Source organism: Anoplopoma fimbria, chromosome 18 (genome assembly GCF_027596085.1).
Source record: "Anoplopoma fimbria isolate UVic2021 breed Golden Eagle Sablefish chromosome 18, Afim_UVic_2022, whole genome shotgun sequence".
In the NCBI taxonomy this organism is placed as follows: Eukaryota; Metazoa; Chordata; class Actinopteri; order Perciformes; family Anoplopomatidae; genus Anoplopoma; species Anoplopoma fimbria.
Genome location: NC_072466.1, coordinates 13,091,804 through 13,111,306, shown reverse-complemented (window position 1 = coordinate 13,111,306; position 19,503 = coordinate 13,091,804). Strand labels below are relative to the sequence as shown.

General features: G+C 41.9%; 1 protein-coding gene across 1 annotated transcript in view; it reads left to right on the top strand.

Moving 5' to 3' along the window:
• The window catches only part of fut8b (fucosyltransferase 8b (alpha (1,6) fucosyltransferase)), an 83,279-nt gene that overhangs the window by 43,517 nt on the left and 20,259 nt on the right, over window positions 1-19,503 (top strand). The window contains exons 3-5 of the mRNA XM_054618388.1: window positions 7,535-7,653; window positions 8,725-8,887; window positions 14,009-14,123. Coding sequence (XP_054474363.1) covers window positions 7,535-7,653; window positions 8,725-8,887; window positions 14,009-14,123 — 397 coding nt within the window. The remainder of the gene's footprint in view (window positions 1-7,534; window positions 7,654-8,724; window positions 8,888-14,008; window positions 14,124-19,503) is intronic.

The following is a 19,503-nucleotide window of genomic DNA, read 5'->3' as shown; positions in this document are numbered from 1 at the left end:
TTCACAAATCATGTTACTTGAAAATTGCCTCAAAGACGGAGATGTATGATGCCAATCGTGTTGTCACATTAAACTGCAGTCCACTGAGTACTGCTTCACGTTGGCTGTTAACACTTCCTTACCGGCTGCTAACAGCTAACTCGCCCTCCTCCTATGACATAAGAAGACTTGCACTGTTGTAATCAGCGTTACGTCCAATTTAACATGTGCAGTTATGGTTGAGCACAAAACATATTAGGCTGAAGGTTCCAGCAGTATGCGAGATCAGCTGTTGACAGACCGACAGGCAGATGGACAGAGAGATGCACACACCGCTGCACATGCTCACACGACTGAATACATCATTTCTGGTGTTTATAATAATAATGACAATAATAAAAGTCAGACACAACACACATAATGCAGAGAATCAAAATGTTAAACAGAGAAGCTACATTTAGCAGATTGGTTAATGCAACCATCCAGGCAGCAAGAAACCAAAGTGGGTTCATTAGCAACCATCGACAGTCGGTACAGATATAATAAAGTGGCCTTGATGTGAAATGCAAATTTTGCAAATTTCCCCGCTGCGGGACTAATAAAGGATTATCTTATCTTATCTTATCTAAAAGACGTACAGTTACCTGCACACAGATGGCATTGATACTGTTCAGATCCTGTATACAAGGATATGAAGTGGCAGGTTTCTCCTTCCTGTGTAAACATCAAATCTCAAATATCATCCATATAAAATAATCAGGACATTAATGTTCAGGTTATGAGTCAGTTCACAAAATTGTATCATTACTAGATCTGTGGATCTGAAGTTTTGTGCAAAAGCACAGTTGAGCAAACGCATGTAACTCATCCATTTTCCTTGCCTGGTCAGTACACTTTTGTTTTTGAAGTAAAAAAAACAAGAAAACATTGGCTCAATGCATCATCGCCTTAAGTTTTTGCAAAGTCCAGCAATTAAGTACAGCCTCTAGCTCCCTGCTAGCCCAATCAGATCAACATAACAAATCCCAGAATGAGGCATTGTGATGATGGTTTCTTTAGTTTCTGTGAAAATCTAATCAGGATATGATTAAATCGGCATCTTGTGCCGCATACAGTTAAACAAACGCAGATTTTCATCAAAAGCTGATCAGCTGTGCCGGAGATGCAGTGTGGGAAAGACAGATGGATGGACTGTCACGCACCTCACCAGATTTCATTGTGTTAGTTTGTCAGACAACAACATTAACCACACAGCAATATTCACACATTGAAGCAATGTGTAATAGAGAAACAGATGGTTCTGCTCTTTTCTCCGCATGATGACAGTGTTTGTCTTTGCACATAAACACTGGCTCTGTACATGGGTGTGTACGCCTGAGTGTGCATGCATGTGCGGGGGAATGTGGTGTAGTGTCGTGTGTCCTAGTATTTGCCACAATAACAGGGAACTCAGGCCTCAGATGTTGCCATCGCTGCTCTTCTGTGATATTCCAATTCACTTTGATGCGGGGCCCTCATCGGCACGCACACAAACATAAAAACACACGCACACACGATGCTTCAGACAGCTGGTCCCTGATTAAATCCCTTGCTTTTGTAATTATTTAAAATTGGCACAAAAACAAAGGTGCAGATTCATGGCATGAAAAAACAACTGCAGTTTTCAGTCGACCAGTGTCCAGATGGGTCCCCGACACACTGCACGCTTGTTGCTTGTTATTAAGTCCGGTAGTTGATCTGGGACCGAGGCCTCCACAGTTGTTTACTGGGGCAGCGCTACAGTGCCTTCTCAAGTCCCTCTAAGCTCCAGCTTCAACTAAGTATCCGGCACAGCAAGCCGAAGGCAGGCCACTGGCTTGCTGAGGTTAAGCTTTATGAGCTATCGACAGAGGCAGCTTGTTTTTTTTCCTCTATTAATTTTTTTTCTGTGTCTTTCTTTGCGTTTGTGTGTGTGCGTGTGTGTGTGTGTGTGTGTGTGTGTGTGTGTGTGTTTTGTGTGTTTTTGCAGTGGTCAGATACAGGCCGAGGAGAGTACCGCACCACCCTGTAGTGTCTCTTATCCTTATATTAGAGCCCTAATAGACACAAAGAAGCTGTTAGCGAGCTGCCCATCATTCCTGCCACAGCCCCTCCCTTCTCAGTTCATTGCCTCCTCCTGTTCCTCGTTTCACTCTTTCTCCAACTACCCTCCTCCTCTCCGTCTCCTCCTCTCCTTCTCCTCATTCCACTTCCAAACTGCTGACAGTGGCATGGCACCGCGCCAGACTCCAGCCCCGCAGGTTGTCACACACTGACTGACTACGTAACAACTCACTAACTCACTGATCGACTAGCTCCACGCACGCCTTACCCAGTTCACTGACCTGCCCGTTCTGCAAATTTGGGCCAAGAAGAATCCCTGAATGTTGCACGAGAAGCAGAACCAGTTCTTTTGCAAGCATCCCGCTGGCATTAGACAGTAAAGGTATCATCCAAAGAGCCTAACCTTCACATTACCGCATTCATTTTTTACGAGTGGCCTCGGAGAGATTCCATCCCATAAAACTGACATTATTAGACCTTTTGTGTTGAGTTGTTGTGTAGTAGAAACCAACTGCATTGAGATTGATTTATAGTTCAGAGTAGGATTTAACTTGGTTAGCGTCATCACACCACAGCAGTACGAGATGGATGTGTAATGCATTATTGGGCAGTGTTGTTCATTCATCATATACCTGAAGGGATCTTGTTTACATTTTCTCATTCACTTTGTGATAGAGAGTGATAGTCGTGCTCAAGCAGTTTGCATGAGATATTGATTTTCATTTTTGTAGCATCACTGAGAGGATGAAGATACTTAGTTTTTCAATCTGCTAAACAGATTCTTCACACACTGCTGTTCATGGTTTACCTATTTTTGCTGAACTCGCCATCATTTTTACAATGGAATTGTCACGTGAGATCGATCAATCAATCAATCAATCACCACTCAGATTCAAATTAGTATCACCTGGCTGGCGTACAGATTCAGTCCAGCGATTCGCTTATTCAGGCCATTCCTGAGTGATTTGAGTGACAGGCAGCGTGCCAACCTACCAATCACCCAGCAGCATTAATGAGAGGTGAGCATGAGGTCGAGTCGCTCCGTCTGTCGGGCTCCACCCTCTCTGCAGCTGTTACTCACCTTGGGCATGAAGCCATGGCTCTCGCCGAGACAATGACACGCGGCGGCCTGATGGTGTGACATCGGAGAGAGCGAAGGGGTGAGAGTGACAGCTGGGTTGAGCGATGAGGACCTGATCGATCCCCCCAGGCATGCCAACAGAGGGACAGAGGGAGGGGGGTGAGGAGGAGGAGGGAAGCATGATGGATGGCGTGAGGACCTGCACTGAGTAAGGAGCAGCAAGTAGAAAATGGAAGATGTGGAACCAGAGGATGAAAAGAGTTTTGGTGGCTACAATCATTGCCCTTAAATCTTATCTGGTACCTTTTGCATATATCTGCCTCATTTGGGTCCCTATCTTTTCAAGTAAAACAAAAAATGCAAATTTAAACTGTAAAAACAGACGTGTAGTTTGGTGAGGTGAGGCGACTCTCCACCCATCTACAGGGAAACAATGGAAGCACTCATTTTGTCCGGTAATGGTTTTTATATCCCTGTCCAACCACACCAAAGTGATGCTGCGGCAGCTTCCAGACCTCAACTCCCATCGACCCGGTTGCGCTAAGGCCCAGCGAGGAAGGTCTACCACCACACACACACAAGACCCATTGTGGGAGGAGTCTGTGGTCAGGACATCACTTTCAAATCGGGCTGGAATGGAGCTGACTCTCTCTGGGTCTACTGAGGCGTTGAAGCAGGCGATGCAAGAATGCACCATACAGAATCAGTTTACTTTACTAATCCTACTGTTTAAGTCGGTGGACAGGACACGACGACAGCAAAGGAAGGGGAAGTCCAGGCAAGATTAACTGATTGGACACAATGAAGAAATACTTGCACAAACACAACAGATACACTGTAGTACAGATACAATGCAGTATTATACAGTCATGCTCTCTACATGGGGATAGCACTGTTCATGCCTCCTTAAACATGTCTTTCAGAAGTAGTGGGGTTTCATTGAAATCACCAGATGTTCCGACCATTTATAGTGTTAACTTGTGTTTTCCCACCGACACATTCCCGTGGTTTATTAGCTTGACTTATTGGAGTCAAGTGGTTTGGTTTAACACATAGTTGAGTTTACAGCAGAGGCTGGAACATGTCAGTTCACTCTTGGACACATCGCTGTGTATAGTAAGTACAGAGTAAGGGAACATTAAATCGAATGTTCCTCCTGATGTTAAAGCAAGTTGCGTTTAATGTAGCTCGCTTTCATCTGCGCCTCCCAGAATACTTTATATCTCTATCCATATGTATGGCTTCCAAGGTCAGCAGCTTCCCCGTTTTCTTTTGAAGTCGAGCAGATAATATCGAATCTAGCTACAGAAATATGTATGATACACAGTGCCACCCAGGCCTCCGCCGTTCAAACTGCTCCGCCCGCCTCTGATCACCCTGTGAACTACATGGTTACCGGTTGAGGGGGGGTAGGAGCCAGTGGAGCGACAGCTGGGGCACCATTTCATAGGAAACTGTGTTGCATGCTGAACCTCACCTGCTTCCCTGACTCAGTGCTTAGTGCCAGTGGGGCTCTGCTTTCATAGCTTGTCTTTTACTCCACAGTATCCCCCCCACACACACACACACACACACACACACACACACACACACACACACACACACACACACACACACTTTTCCACCCTGCCTCCCCCGAGTCAGAGTTTTTTTTTTTCTCATCTGTTACCTTTCCTGTATCGTTTGATTAAGACGCTGTTGAATCCAGCCGCCTCGTCTAGTCTTCGCTTCAGGTCCTCTAGAGACACCGTCAATGATCATTTGTGTATTTGTGTACCGTATTTGCCTTCCTCCTGTGTGTTAGTGTGTGTGTGTGTGTGTGTGTGTGTGTGTGTGTGTGTGTGTGTGTGTGTGTGTGTGTGTGTGTGTGTGTGTGTGTGTGTGTGTGTGTGTGTGTGTGTGTGTTGTGTGTGTGTGTGTGTGTTTGCTGTGGGTTTTGATTCCACCGAGTGTTTGGATATATTTTATATTTACATCTCTTGGTTGGGGATTCTTGTGGTTTGCCTGCACCAGCATTGTGTCTCAGCAGTTTATGTCTCTTTAGAGCATGTTAGCTAACCTCTGTGTCACGTCGCTACTCATTAGCCTGTGCTGGTGTGGCCTATTTATACTGCCTTGTTCAAGGTAGATATCATGTTGCTTCATGTTACAGTTTTAGCGGCACTTAAAACCCCTGGGAAATGACGTCACTCAGGAAATAGTCCTACTTCCTGTACAATGGGCTAACGCGCAGGTTAGGGTGTGGCCTTTGGGAGATCTGGTTGATTCTTTTTTGAAAGGACTTGGCTGTGAGAATAGACAGTAGAGTTGATACTTGAATAGGAAATACACCTGGGTTTTATTTCAAGAGATCTGTGTCAGGCAGCTGGAATGGGCATTCCCATAAGTGTGAATTTAAGACATAGTTATATATATAGATACCCATGATGCAAAGGTATGGGAAGGTTTATCCTTGTCCATCACACGGTTACATATTCATCCCTTTTCCATAATTTCTATGCCTTTGAAGCACAATGCTCATTGAGTGCTCAGTGAAGTTGGAGGCCAGGTCTTCTGAGGGATGGAGGCTTGAACAGCGAAGGGGGGGAGATGTGCAGCAAGAAGGGCTGCTGCATCTTAAAGAAGTCTCATCGTTATGCCTGCCAGCGACTGATGTTCCTCACTCATGGAGCAAATTGAGTTTGCATGCCCTGATGACTCATTATCATGGCCTTTGCAGCATTTCACCAATGCCCCTGTGCATGCGAGCATATTCCATCTTTAATAGTTTTATGTAGAGGAATTTATTTGGTATAATTTCCGTCGTGGCTCTTTTTCTTTCTTGGCTGATTTGAAGTCTGTGTTGTGTGTCATAGTGCTTATTTGTGGTTCTATTACATGCATGCAGTAGTTATTTATTGTTCATCAACACAGAGCTGTGAAAATATGTATTAATTGATGTGGAATATTAAATGGACTGAAAAGCTGCCCAAACATCATTTTAACTATAATGAGCAATTTGTAAAATAAGCAGCTGTAAATTTGCCAAGCGCTTTAACAATGACTCTTTTGAGCACATGTGACTGTCGTATGCTCACATTGTAGTACAGAAACAAATAATATTTCATCTATTCACTGCACTTGAATAGCTTTGATGTAGTTGTGGTTTTTTTATATTTGTTTTAATTTGTATCGTGTATTTTCCCTACTAAATTGAAATTGTATCCATTATAGTGTTAAAACATTGGTCCCTTGCATTACAATATTTTTGTAGAGTTTTTAAATCAAAGTAAAAAAGGAATGGCATTTAACTGCCACTTGTTTCCATAATTTCACATTCATTACAGAAGAGTCCTTGGATAGTGAAACTGTATATGATTATTGGATGTATGGTTCAGAAGTAGTTAGGCTGGACCTAACAAGATTAGGCTGTCTGGTTTGGGATGATAAACATTCTCAGTGCCTCTCCAAACTCCTGCACCTCATTAGTGACGATTTAAACTTGGTGTTGTCGATATAAAATGAAGCATGGTCTTACAAATGCGTGGCCTGCAGTATTTCTTGACATGTTTTATTCAGAGATTGATTCTGGTTGATGCGGGAAGCAAAAATTCATAGTATTAGCACAACCTCCAACATGTTTTTTTCCAGATTGAAGATCAGGAAAAAACACTTGAGACCATCTTGCTACGGAATCACAGCAGCCGCGTTGACAAACTGGGCACTGTTGTAAATTGGACAATGGCTTATTGCCCTCTTAGTACATTCCCTATTTCCACACCCATCTTTGAACTCTGCCTTCACTTCTATCTCAATTACACCACTTTAGTTTTGTAACTGCGTCTTGCACAGTCCAGGCTGGTAATTACAGCCAAGCGAGTTGAACTCTGCCCTCTTGTCGAGTTTGCGTTACATAGGAAACATACATATTATGTGTAATAACATATTTTACAAGTGATCCAGTAGTTTGACATGAAGTTGGTGCTGAACCAGTTGCTTAGACAGTGATTGACAGCAATTGTAATAAATGTTTCATTGTTTAGAGTAATTAGGCTAAATAAAAGTAAGTAAATTGATGTCAAAATGGTAAACAGCTGGATTTTCTAGTTTACTAAATAAGCAAGTTTGGTATTATGAACTCATGACGGGAATGATTTGTCATTATTTAGTTTACTTTATTACGTAATCCAAAAAAGATTAGTGGCTTCTATGAAAATGAAATTGTTTATGTCTCACACCTCTGCACTGATTATAATAATGCTGAATTATGTTTCCATTAGCTATTTTTGTTTACTGGGATAGAGTTTTACCCTTTCAGCAGAGTATTTCTGCAGTGTAAGACATTTTTTGCGCTTTCTTACTTGCTTCACATGCTCACCCATCCCATCCTCTCCTTGTGTCTTTCTCCCCCAGGATACCAGAGGGTCAGGCAGAGGCCGGGTCCCTGGCTGCGGGGAGACTGCGCTCCCTGGAGGACCAGCTAACCAGAGCCAAACAGAAGATCCACAGCTTCCAGAAACTCACTGGAGATGGTAAGCAGAGCAGGGCCGTGTAAAAAGGGTTGCAGGGAAGGATTTGGCACAGAGCTTGGAAATATGAAAGGATTGATTTCGAAAGGTGCGGGGGTTGACTACGTACGGTATAAAAACCAGTCAACGGCTCTTGTGAGCTTTTGCCTGCAGCCAGAAACTCAGTCTAGTCTGCTGTTTAACCTGCTGTGGCTCAGCAGCGATGATGGCAGAGCCGTGCCGTCGGGTGGGCCGGGTTAGGTGTGTGTTTTGCCACTCTAAGCAGTGGTCGGAGGGGCAGGAAAGCTGTCAGGTGAGCGGGGAAATATGTGAATGAAGCACAAGCAGTGTGAATGCCCCCAATGGCAGAATGGAGAAGAGAGAAGAGACAGACGGAGAGAGAATAAAGAAGGACATGTGAGCGGGGAGGGCAGCGCAGGGTCAGCCTTTCCATCTTGCCGCAGGGGAAGAAAAAGCTAAAAATACCCTCTAGCTTTTTTTTTCCATCCAGGGAAGGGAGTGAGGAGAGAAGAGGGAGTGCATGATAGTAAGGTAAAAAAAAAAAAAAACTTTTCCCTCTCCTCCACCACCACCTCCTTCTCCTGCTTGAGGCTGTCCTTCCATTCCTAGATTATTTTGTTTCTCTCTGCAGAAACCAGAGCATTCAGCTATGTTCTCCATGTGGGTTACCCTACATTGTTTGGCTCAGATGGGGTATAGGGTTTCTTTTTCTGTTGTTAGGATGATGTAAGAAAAGACATGAGAGAGAGCCACGAGACAAAAACAGTGATCAAGTGCTTCTTATTGAGGTCAAAGCAAAACCCAGGGACAAGGAATAACAGAGGAACATTTTAATGGTTATATTCCAAAACCTTACTTTGTACCATTAGCCTATTTAGACTTATATAATACAATGCTCAGACATTCCTAAAGACCTCTTGGCATTCTTTAAGCCTTGCTCCTCCCAGCTGTATTATTCCCATGGAGCTGCTTTGAAGTCATCAGTTCATTGTTTAAGATCTTACCTGTGCTTCAAATGAGTATCTTTGTTATGTGTTGTAGTGAGCCGTTTTCTCTTATCCCCCCCTCCTTCAGGCCCTGGGCCCACTCAGGAGGAGCTGCGTAGGAGGGTGGAGAACGGCGTCAAGGAGTTCTGGTACTTCGTTCGCAGCGAGGTGAAGAAGTTGGCCAACGCCGAGCTCAGCGAAAGGCAGAAGTATGTGGACACGCTCCTGCAGGACCTGGGACACCAGGAGAGGTGAGCATGTAGTTGCTTTAAAATGGAAATGTCAAAATGTGTCACAGGGAATTTGAAGAAAACCATGACATTTTGTGGCAACACTAACACTGAAACCAGTAAAAGAAAAAGACCTAAAAATAGTTCTGTGGATATAAGCGGACCTGATATTACTGAGCAATCAGCTGGTCGACATGGCATATACAGGCCTTGGTATTAAACCTCAATACTTAAGTGTTTTCGACCTAAAAGTAGGCTCAGCCGTCGCCATTTTGAGAGCCGTGTGGAGGCAATAGATATGCTCTGTAATTGGAATTGGAATTTAAAGCAAAAATTCAAAGCATTCATTGTTTCTACCTTTTCTAATTCAGATTTGTCTTTCTTATCTTAAAGACTGGTCATTCAGTTTTTAAATAAAATAATCAACAGATTAATTGATGATTAACACAGTCATTAGCTGAATCCCTCTGATGATAGATTGTTAGTGCTAATGGTCGTCTGTACAATAAATATCTCAGAATCCTGATCAGCGTTTTAAGTCCCTCCCCATTGTTTCTTTGTGGATGTTGATTACAGACTCACAGGCTACTGTTTACCAGCTCTGCCTACTGATGATGTCAAAGGTTGACACATTTGACAGGTGAACTTGAAAGCAGCACTGGCGGTGGTTGCTGAGAAACAAAGGGCAAAGGTCATAGATGCATTCTCTCTGTTATCTGGATGGCTTCCACACTGCTGAATGAAGTAAGGCCTGGTCACTTAGCAGAGTGGTTCATTGTAATCCTGCTGAAGTGGCTTACAGGGCCCATTGTCTTAGTGTTTGCTGTTTAAGCAGCTTTCCAAAGACTGATTCCTCACTCTGTGGAATTCATGTACGCACACACACACATACAGTCACAGACTTCCACATGCATTCATTCTACTCTATCTAAGCCCCCCAGCGTTCTTTGTATCTGCTGCAGGCAAAGGCCAGGAGGGCCAGCACAGATAGGGGCAGAGGTGGAAAGAGCAGTGAAATGTTTGACTCAAATAAATGCAACGCTCCCTCATTTAAATTCAGCTCAGGAAGGGTGGTATGGTCCTTGTCGTGAACATTTCCCAAGTAAAGTAAAATTGTTAGTAACTTAGCGGCCATCCAAATGAAAACAATCACTGCGTTATTGAGAGCTTTCCATTCCACAAAGTTTCATTGACAGCTGAGAAGAAACGGTGTGAAAGTTCACGGGAAATGAACCCTTCTGCATCTACAAAAGATTTTACCACAATATCACAATTATTGTTTTCAAACAATAATTGTAAAGTAATTAAGTGATCTTGATCTATTGATCTACTTTATATTTGCGTCTTTTGATTATTTTCATTATTGATGAGTGTTGTTTTTAAAATGTTAGTAAAAAGTCCCCAAAGCTCATCGTGACTTTGTCAAACATCTTAATATATAGTTTTATATGTCCAACTGTCCAAAACTATGTTCAAATACTCAGTTTACTATAAAAAAAAAACAGAAAATATTCACATTTGAGAAGCTGTGGATGTATTGCTATTTTAGCATATAAATAACTTAAACAACTATAATCCAAATTGTCACAGATTAGTTTTCTTTTATCAATGAATCCACAATCATTGCAGTTGTTATATACTTGTAAAACAAAGTAAAGCAAGAATCATCAATCAAGAAAAAAAATATAGAATTTCTAGTATAGAACTGTGAATACTGTGTAGATACCACAATTTAGACCAGTGGGTATTTTTTAAATTGTATTACACATTATATGCTGAGAACAAATGCAGTGTGTGGAAATCTCACTAGAAATCCACAATAAAAACTGTTTAAAACAATTAACAAAAGTAACTAAAACATATGTGTAGTAATCCTTATAATGAATACAAATAAAAACAAAGTAATATAATATTACAAAGATTTAGCCCCTTAATGTTGTTAGGCATTATAAACTGTGTAACCATACAGTGTAAGGTAACAGAATACTGTTCACTGGAACTGTTGTGTTGTACGCAGAGCAAGAAATGAAAACAAGTTAAGAGATAAAGATTATGTTGGGTAAACTCATTGTACTGTTTAGTTCCCACAAAATGTCTCACATCATGTCATAGAACAGCGTGTTATGGGCCAGTGAAAGCATCACTTTTACCTTTCCTCTTGTTTCCCCAATCCTTGTACATGCTCTCACCTTGTAAATGCTCTCCCATTGGTGCAGCATCAGTACTCTGCTGCCAAGCCCAGCGGCTGCAGTTGGAGCCAATCAGAAGCTCTGGGGAAGCCCACAAGCTTCACATACTGGATGCCCAGGACCACACACATTTCAAAGCACACAAAAGCAAACACATCACCAATACATATGGACATCAGGGCTATGTGGTGTCTTGCTGCCAAATTCATCAGGGTTTTTATGTTGATTCCTTCTTGTAAGGTTTTGTGGCCAGCCAGGTTAGTTTTTTTCCCTCCCTCAGAGGGTCGATGATTGCTCCCCCGTGTGCTTTTGGAGGAGCATTTGACATCCGTGCACACGTTGTGGTTCCAGCTTCAAAATGGGACAATGAATAATGATATTGTCTTATTGTAGAGAAAGGCACTATTCAGCCTGCCGTGGTGTTGCAATGGAACATATTGCGTTTATCTGCTTTGTGTGCGTATGTGTCTTTGCATGCACTATTGAATATATGCATAAGAGCTCTCAGTCACACAGGATGTGACTGATTTGGGTCAAAGAAGTGAGTAATACATTAAGCTTGCATAAATGTGTGTGTTTGTGTGAGAGAAAAGAGAGAGAGTGTGATGTGTTTGCATCTGCCCTTAGCAGGAAGTATCAGAGCTCTTAGGCATGTTTGTAAGTGGATGGTCACGATATTTGTCAGTGTGTGGCATGACACAAATCTGCTGTCAGAGGCGTGCAGATGGCAGACTTAATTCAAAACAGAGCTTAACAACCAAAAAGACGCTGGTATCATCAGTCGGATTTAGAAAAACAACACTTTTTCTATAAATGTCCTGAAAGCATGATGAGCCTTGGGAATGTCAAGCACTCAGTTGACTGTTAATATATGCTGCTGGATGTTCTTATCTAAAGCCCTATGTAATGTTTTGGGAACTTTTGTAGGAGAAAGGGGTTTTACACAAATCACATTCCTATGCAGGAAGTAATAGAAAATAATTCTATGTGAGAATAAGAAACGTCTGCATGTCTACCCTGATTTGTGTAATGGGAGATGTGTAAAATATGAAAGTTCACTTAGTCAAGATTGTGTTGACATAACTCTTCTGCATATTAAAGTTGGGTTGGCCTTTTGTATTTTGATAAAGATAAACTGTACTGTGATATTGTAAAAGTTCTTTCCAAAAACAGTTAAGAAACTATTAATAACCAGGTGGGAATGCCTGTTTTTTGGCTGATCCAGTAAATAAGATTAAGGTATTGTCAGAATCAAGTGGATGCAAAAATCATGTAAATCCAATATTACCATAAAACAGACCTGCTGATAGATTTGCAATATCCCAATGGTGTAGTACAACCAGAGATTAAAAGTATTTACAAGATTTTGTAGCCAATCTAAAATTGATCTCTGGAGAACCAACATGTATAAATTATTTTAAAAAGAAAATAGACACAATACAAAAGAGATTAGGAGATAGTGTGATCAAGGCTGGATCCAATATGCCGTTGATCCAAATAGATCCAAATAGAAGAAGAACACAAACACTGGCAGCAAGATAATGCTTCACATATTAACAAGCTGTTCTTTTTTCTCTGTTTATCACATTCACACTCTCCATCTCACACCTAAAACACATTTTTCTGCTGACACACCGATAGTCCACTCTGATCCACTTAACATATTGACATGCAGACCTGTGAGCCGCAGTATTACAACGGCGCCCTGTTTTACCCAATTAGAGTAAATATACTTTGGACCCGGTCAGACTAAAGTCCCTGGTCTGTTCTGGTTACTAGGAAACAACTGGATCTGTGAAGGCCTACTCAAACAGTATTAACAATAAAAAAAGAAGGTTGACAACTATCTATCATATCACGGTGTATATATATATATATATATATTCATATCTCCCAACCTTAAACCAATGTTTATCTTCCACACTATAAGTTTTTATTGGCTTTATTGAGTCCAAACACAGAATCCAAATGTGTAAGTATACATTTGTGTGTGCGTGTGTAATCTGTATGCATGTGGCTGAAAACCTGTCCACCAATCTTATTTTTGATTTTCTGATCGAGAATACAGACACTGTCCCTTTTCATTTTCTTTCATTCATTTTTTTTATTTTTTATAGTTAATGAGGAGGCCAGCGAAAGCGTTTTTAAAACACTGCGGTCATTGTGCCTAAACATGCAAATTTGAACGATGCAATTTTACAAATTAGACTATTAAAATCTTTAATTTATGTATCCTGCAAGCACTCACTTCACTGGGAGGAAATGTTGCAGCATGCGCTCCTTCTGCACCGGTGTTGCACCCGTCTCTGACCAACTGGTTCTCACTCCCATCTCATCAAATATCAATGCTTGGTCAGTGCTTCTTGATGTCTGATACCGACGTGCGGAGGCACATGGCTTTCAACTCCATCGTGCAAACTCATCCACGCCATTATCAGACTGTCAGAGAATGTGGTCACAGCGAGCTCTAACGCCTCCAGTCCATAGCTCTTTAAGACGTCAATGTTAATTACTTAAAGGTTACAGTAGATGTGTTCTAATCCGTCAAAATGATGGATGGATTTCAGATTTTTCTATCATTGTCAAAGAAATTTAGTAGATGATGTAAAATGTTTAGTTACGAGGACCTCTGCTGTTTAGAAATATTTGCCATTTTGATGTGATGTAGCCAGATATTGTCATTGTTAATGAGAGAAAAAGAGATGTGTATATCCTGGGAAGAAAGTTATGTTTTTTGCAAAGATTATGAAATTCACACCTATCAGAGATGTAGTGTTGCTGTCTGGTCAATGTTCATAGATTTGATTTGAGTGGATTGCTGATAACGCTGTTTCAAGTTGTATAACAAACGTTAAAAAAAAACACCCAACAGAGTTTATAGCAATCAGTGCGTCTTTACAACTGGTTATAATTTATGAATAATTAACCTTTTGAAACGTGTATGTGTCTGCAGATCCATCATGACAGACTTGTACTACCTCAGCCAGGCGGACGGAGTGGGCGAGTGGAGAATGAAGGAGGCTAAAGACGTCTCGGATCTGGTCCAGAACCGAATCACGTACCTACAGGTATCTACAGACACACATGCTGCTCAGCCAACTGGGCCTCTTACTTACACACACACACACACACACACACACACACACACACACACACACACACACACACACACACACACACACACACACACACACACACACACACACACACACACATTTACACCACATGTACTGTAGACACAAATACATGGTAAGCATTCAGGTGGATGTTTCCATCACAGGTACAACTGCACATATGTGTTTTTGAGGACATCTTTCACACTCGCTTGTCTCATTTGCACCATCCATAACTGTCAGCATCAGTTTCCGCAAGGAGCAGGTGATGGCTGTGAAAGCAGACTGTCTCAGCAGTTGGGCCTGACAAGCGGGATTCTTGTTGCTTGTCAGCGATTTAGTGACACACACGCACACACACATAAAAGCGGAAAAAGACAGAAACACATGCAGACTTGTAAGAGTGACAGATCGGCAGAGGCGCATATGCAGAAATTCCCAAAAAGTCTAGACAGACACACACATATTTACTCAGGATGAGAGAGATGCACATACACTTACAGCACTGCACATACCCTGAGACCCGTGACACATCCGTTCACCCCCAGCCGCCCCGCTCCCCTCCCCCAGCTCTGGTGCTGCTACCGGGTTCCCGGGCTGGGGGGCGGTGCGCCGCGGCACCGGGCCCCTGCAGCATTAATGAGCCGGTGTGTTTGATGAAGAGGACCCAGTCAGTCTGGCTGGGCGGAGACAGCACCACTAACAGCTGCTGTCACCACCGCTGAGGGATCACACCGCTCCACCAGCTGCCGTCACTAATTCATCACACACGCACACTGAGTCGTGTACGGATGGATTCACCCGCACCTACGCGACCAATTGGCACACACACACACACACACACACACACACACACACACACACACACACACACACACACACACACACACACACACACACACACACACACACACACACACACACACAAAGCCACAAGATTGATGCACATACTTGTATGCAAAGAGATTCCCTGTGTGTGTTTGTGTGTGTGTTTTGCTGTCCCTCTCACACACACTCACACATCTATATGTACACACACTGACGGACTCCACCCTCCTGTCCTGCTGTCTTTGCCATCCACACCAGCCTCTCCCTTCACTCGTGGCTTAACTAACTCGTTCTCCGCGTCTGCTCCATCTGTCCACTCACAACATTCAGTGAACACGGCTGGCTTCTTCAGATGGAGATCTGTTGGACACGCTTTTCATTTTTGCACTTCATATGCCTTTATATGGTGATTATTAATTGATAGTGAGGAAGACGGTGTTTTTGATCTTTGGCATTTTTTGCACTGCATTTACCAGAGATCACTTGTCGCTTCACAAACGTGTTCAGTACCTAAAAGATATTATCTTTGAAGCAGCTATAATCAGTATTTTTATATTAGAGTTACTATGAGGAACTTTCAACTGGTTATGAAACAGTCTCAATTTAAAACTCATGCCTCTATATGACCAAGATAAATGAGACCATCATCTAGATCCGCTGCAACACGTTCTTATCCCAACTCGTCACATACTGAAACTTGGCTAGAAGTCTTGGCGTCACTTTCTAATGCACTTGGTAGCCCAGCAAGACGAGCTGTAACACTCCCAAAGATGTTAGATGCTAAAGGATGGCTTTATCGTTATTCTTGATGCTTGCCATCGGGTCTGATTCCCAGCGAAATCAAGTGAAAAGAGTTACGGCATGCAGTTTCCCCAGAAACTCCTTCAGACCAGACTCCAGCTTTAAGTTGACATATCAAATTAAAGGTGATATGTCGATGTTGTGTTTACAGCTCATTAAAAAAAATCTGTTTTTGCAGCTTTAAGATTTTATTCATGGTTGATTCGAGGACACCTGCGGTTACCGATGATGATGGCAGTGTTACTAAAACGCTTCCCAGAGTCAGTTCAAAGCTCACGGTCTGTCAAAAGAACAGAAGGAGAGAAACTAGTGAATCTGTTTACAGCAAAGACAGAGAAATGTGAAGTGAGAGCAATCAACATCACGTCACATGTATTTTTATATTTAAATCTAAAGAAAACAACAGACATCATTGAGAATAGTGAACCTGTATTCAAATGTTGTCTTCTGCATTATGTGAATTTTGCGCATTGCACTGGCTTATGTTTTTCACATCTTGTCCAGTGCGCACATGCATCCTTTTCTGTGAATCCCTTGTGTAAGTACATTTTGCAATCCAGTAGTGCAAACTCAGCAAAAACTAAGAACACGGAGATATTCGAAACAAAGAGGCAATTACAGAATGCAAAAACGTTAAATGGCTTTTACTGAGAAATATTGCCATCAGTAAATCGTACAAAAATGGGGTTTGGTGTAATAAAATTGGAATAAGATTTTGTGAGATTTCTCTCAGAGGAGCTCAGTGATCATTCATTGTGGATGTTTTTGCTTATGCTAAGTACCCTGTCTTTCTAAATGACAGCAATGTTGCCCCCTCATGCATAAACAAATGTCTCACAACCCGTGCACTACAGGTGGTTTTACACTAAAAGCGTCCATGAGGAAAAAATGCAAATGTTTTAATTAGCTGGATATAATGTGAATCTGCCAACAGAGAGTGACGAAACAGACATTTACCAAAAATGAAGTTGAGTTTTACTTCACATATCTTAAAGCGTGCGCAGCTCTCTTTCATCTTCCACTGTTTTTGAACGTGGGCATCACAGGGGATAATTACCTGAGCTTGACATACTGTTTTTCTCTTATCCCGTTGTTCTTAGCCATATTCCCTACAGAAACAATATCACTGCGGTCTCTCTGAACTGAATCCCTCTGCAGCTGCCTCTATGTTTCACACTCAAAAAGCACACCATTTAAACAGGCACTTAACCTACAACACGGAGCGCTACTCAGAGGCTGCCATTGTGCAAGCATCTGCCGCCATTATCCTTGAACCGAATCTCTCAGCGTTCGGAGTCATTCCAGCCTTATCGTTATCAACCAGGGATCCAATGCTGGCCTAAACGCCACATGGCCCATGACAGGAATGCAGACATTACGGCTTAAAAGCTCTGTCTTAAGAAAAGTTTTACGCGAGTAAAGTAGAATAAGTCACCTGACGCGTATGGAGCAACTTGTTAACTGGCAAATTGTAACTCCAGGGATATACCTGTGCGTCTTGTCCTTTCAGTGCGGTGGCTGCTGAACTATGTCCATGATGTCACTGAACAGCAGTGGCAATCATCTCTTTCTTATTTTCCGTGCCTCTGTCCTCGTTCTCATTTCATCTCCACTGCTTATTTTTTTGTTTTTTTTTATCCTCTCATCCATCCTTCTCTTAGCTTCCCTATCTTTCTCCTGCCTCTCTTCCTTGCCTGCTAGCGTGTGATAGGCAGCGTTAGCCAGTGGGTGCCACACGGCCTGATTACTGCGAACCATCCACAGCTGCAGCAGCCTAATGAGGAAAACACTCCCATCAGCCGGTAATTGCTGTTTAGGAAGCTGGTTGGCACCGGCGTTGCGGAGTCGCTCCGACCGGCTGCCGAGCGAATCACGAACCGCCCGGCGACCCGTCGACAACACAGCATGTGTCACTCTGTCGGTTTCCACTTTTTGCAGAAAAATGAAAAAATCCTTCCCCAGTGCCTCTCGTTTGACATTCCTCCCTTCAGACTGTAAGATATTGAAGCTAGATTAAGAATGAGGAATGAGAGTGAGTGAAGCAGAAATGGAGGTAGAGAATCCGAAAGAATGGGCTTTGAGGATAGAGGGTGGTAGAACATAGGAGGGGAGAGAGAGAGGGGAAAGGTTGGTACTGAGGTTAAATTCTGCCTCTCAGACACACTGACCAGCCTCACAACAACACTGCTCTCCAAAGACCAATCAGAGCAAACCTAATTATAACCAATGTAAAAAAATTCCATTTGGACCGTTGGAAAGAAGAAAATAAAAGCCGATAGTAGTAGATTAGAAGGTTATCTGGTCCTAAAAAGAGACTATGAACTCACACCATATCTCTCTAAAACAATAGCAGACAAATCCTAACCGAGCACAGGCTCAGTGTCCGCAAATTGGCAATCAAAAAAGGAAGACCGAAAAAATCCTCGCAACAAAGAGAAAATAGAACATGTGGTCACTGTTGGACGGGTGAGGCTGTGACAGAAATCCACTTTCTACAATTCATTCATTGAACAAAATGAGGAACATTTAGTTTCTTTAATAAGGAACATTTACTTTAACGAGACCACCTCTGTAATTTCCGATTTTAAAGAGCTTAATGACCTTTCAAATTAAAAAGTAGTCCTAGGAGAAAGAGACAAGCAATATCTTGCTGCCCAATATGAATCAACATGCCACAACCGGAGGGACTGTGAATGACACACACACACACACACACACACACACACACACACACACACACACACACACACACACACACACACACACAGTGTAATTAATGTGATGAGTTTGACTGTAATTGTAGAAGTGATTACTGAGTGAATTTTTCTTTTTCTGAATACTCTCCATTACTGTTACCTGGAGATACATTTCAATATGCCTATGTACCCCTTCATCCTTCCCCTTTCATCAACAAACACACACACTCACACACACAAATACATGCATAGGATATACATGTATGCATAGATTATATATGCTATGGTAATATTGTTCTTGAAACTTTCATGCCAATTCAACAGCTTAAATAATTTTGAACACTTTAGGATTTATAAAAATATCTAATTGCGATTATTCTGACTGATATACAATTCGTTAAGATTTGCGATGTTAAAGGGAATAAACATTTTTTACATAATTATTCTCATTTTCATTGAAAAACATATTTATTGTGTTTTTTGCTGGAATTTGTACCAAACAAAGATGTTTTTCTTAAGTCTGTATATTATGATTTGTAGTCCAGGACATCTCTGCAGCACAACGACATCTAATTTAAAATTAACTTTGTGACAAATTTCCCTTTTAACAAATACTGTGTCTCGCCATATTGTGGTTTCAATAAATTGTGCAGCCTTAGCTTTGAATTGAAAAGGGATAATTAATGAGAGAAAAACAGATTACAGACAACAAAAAAAAGAGAATAATGACAAATAGATATAAAAGGACTAGGCTGGGATTGTTCTTATTGCAAACAAATGCCAAAAGACCAAATCCTATGAATCCATCTCAATAATTACCTTCCTCCCCATCATTGGCACACTGCCCCAAGCAAATTGGTTCGTACTGACAACTTAAATCTTAAAAAGCTGGTCACAAATGTGTCTTTTTACTGCAGCTTAGTAATTTACTCAAACAGGGGTAAATAGTGTATTTTCTGAGGACTATATTCAGCCAACTATTGATATGCGCCAGTGCAACAGCACAATAT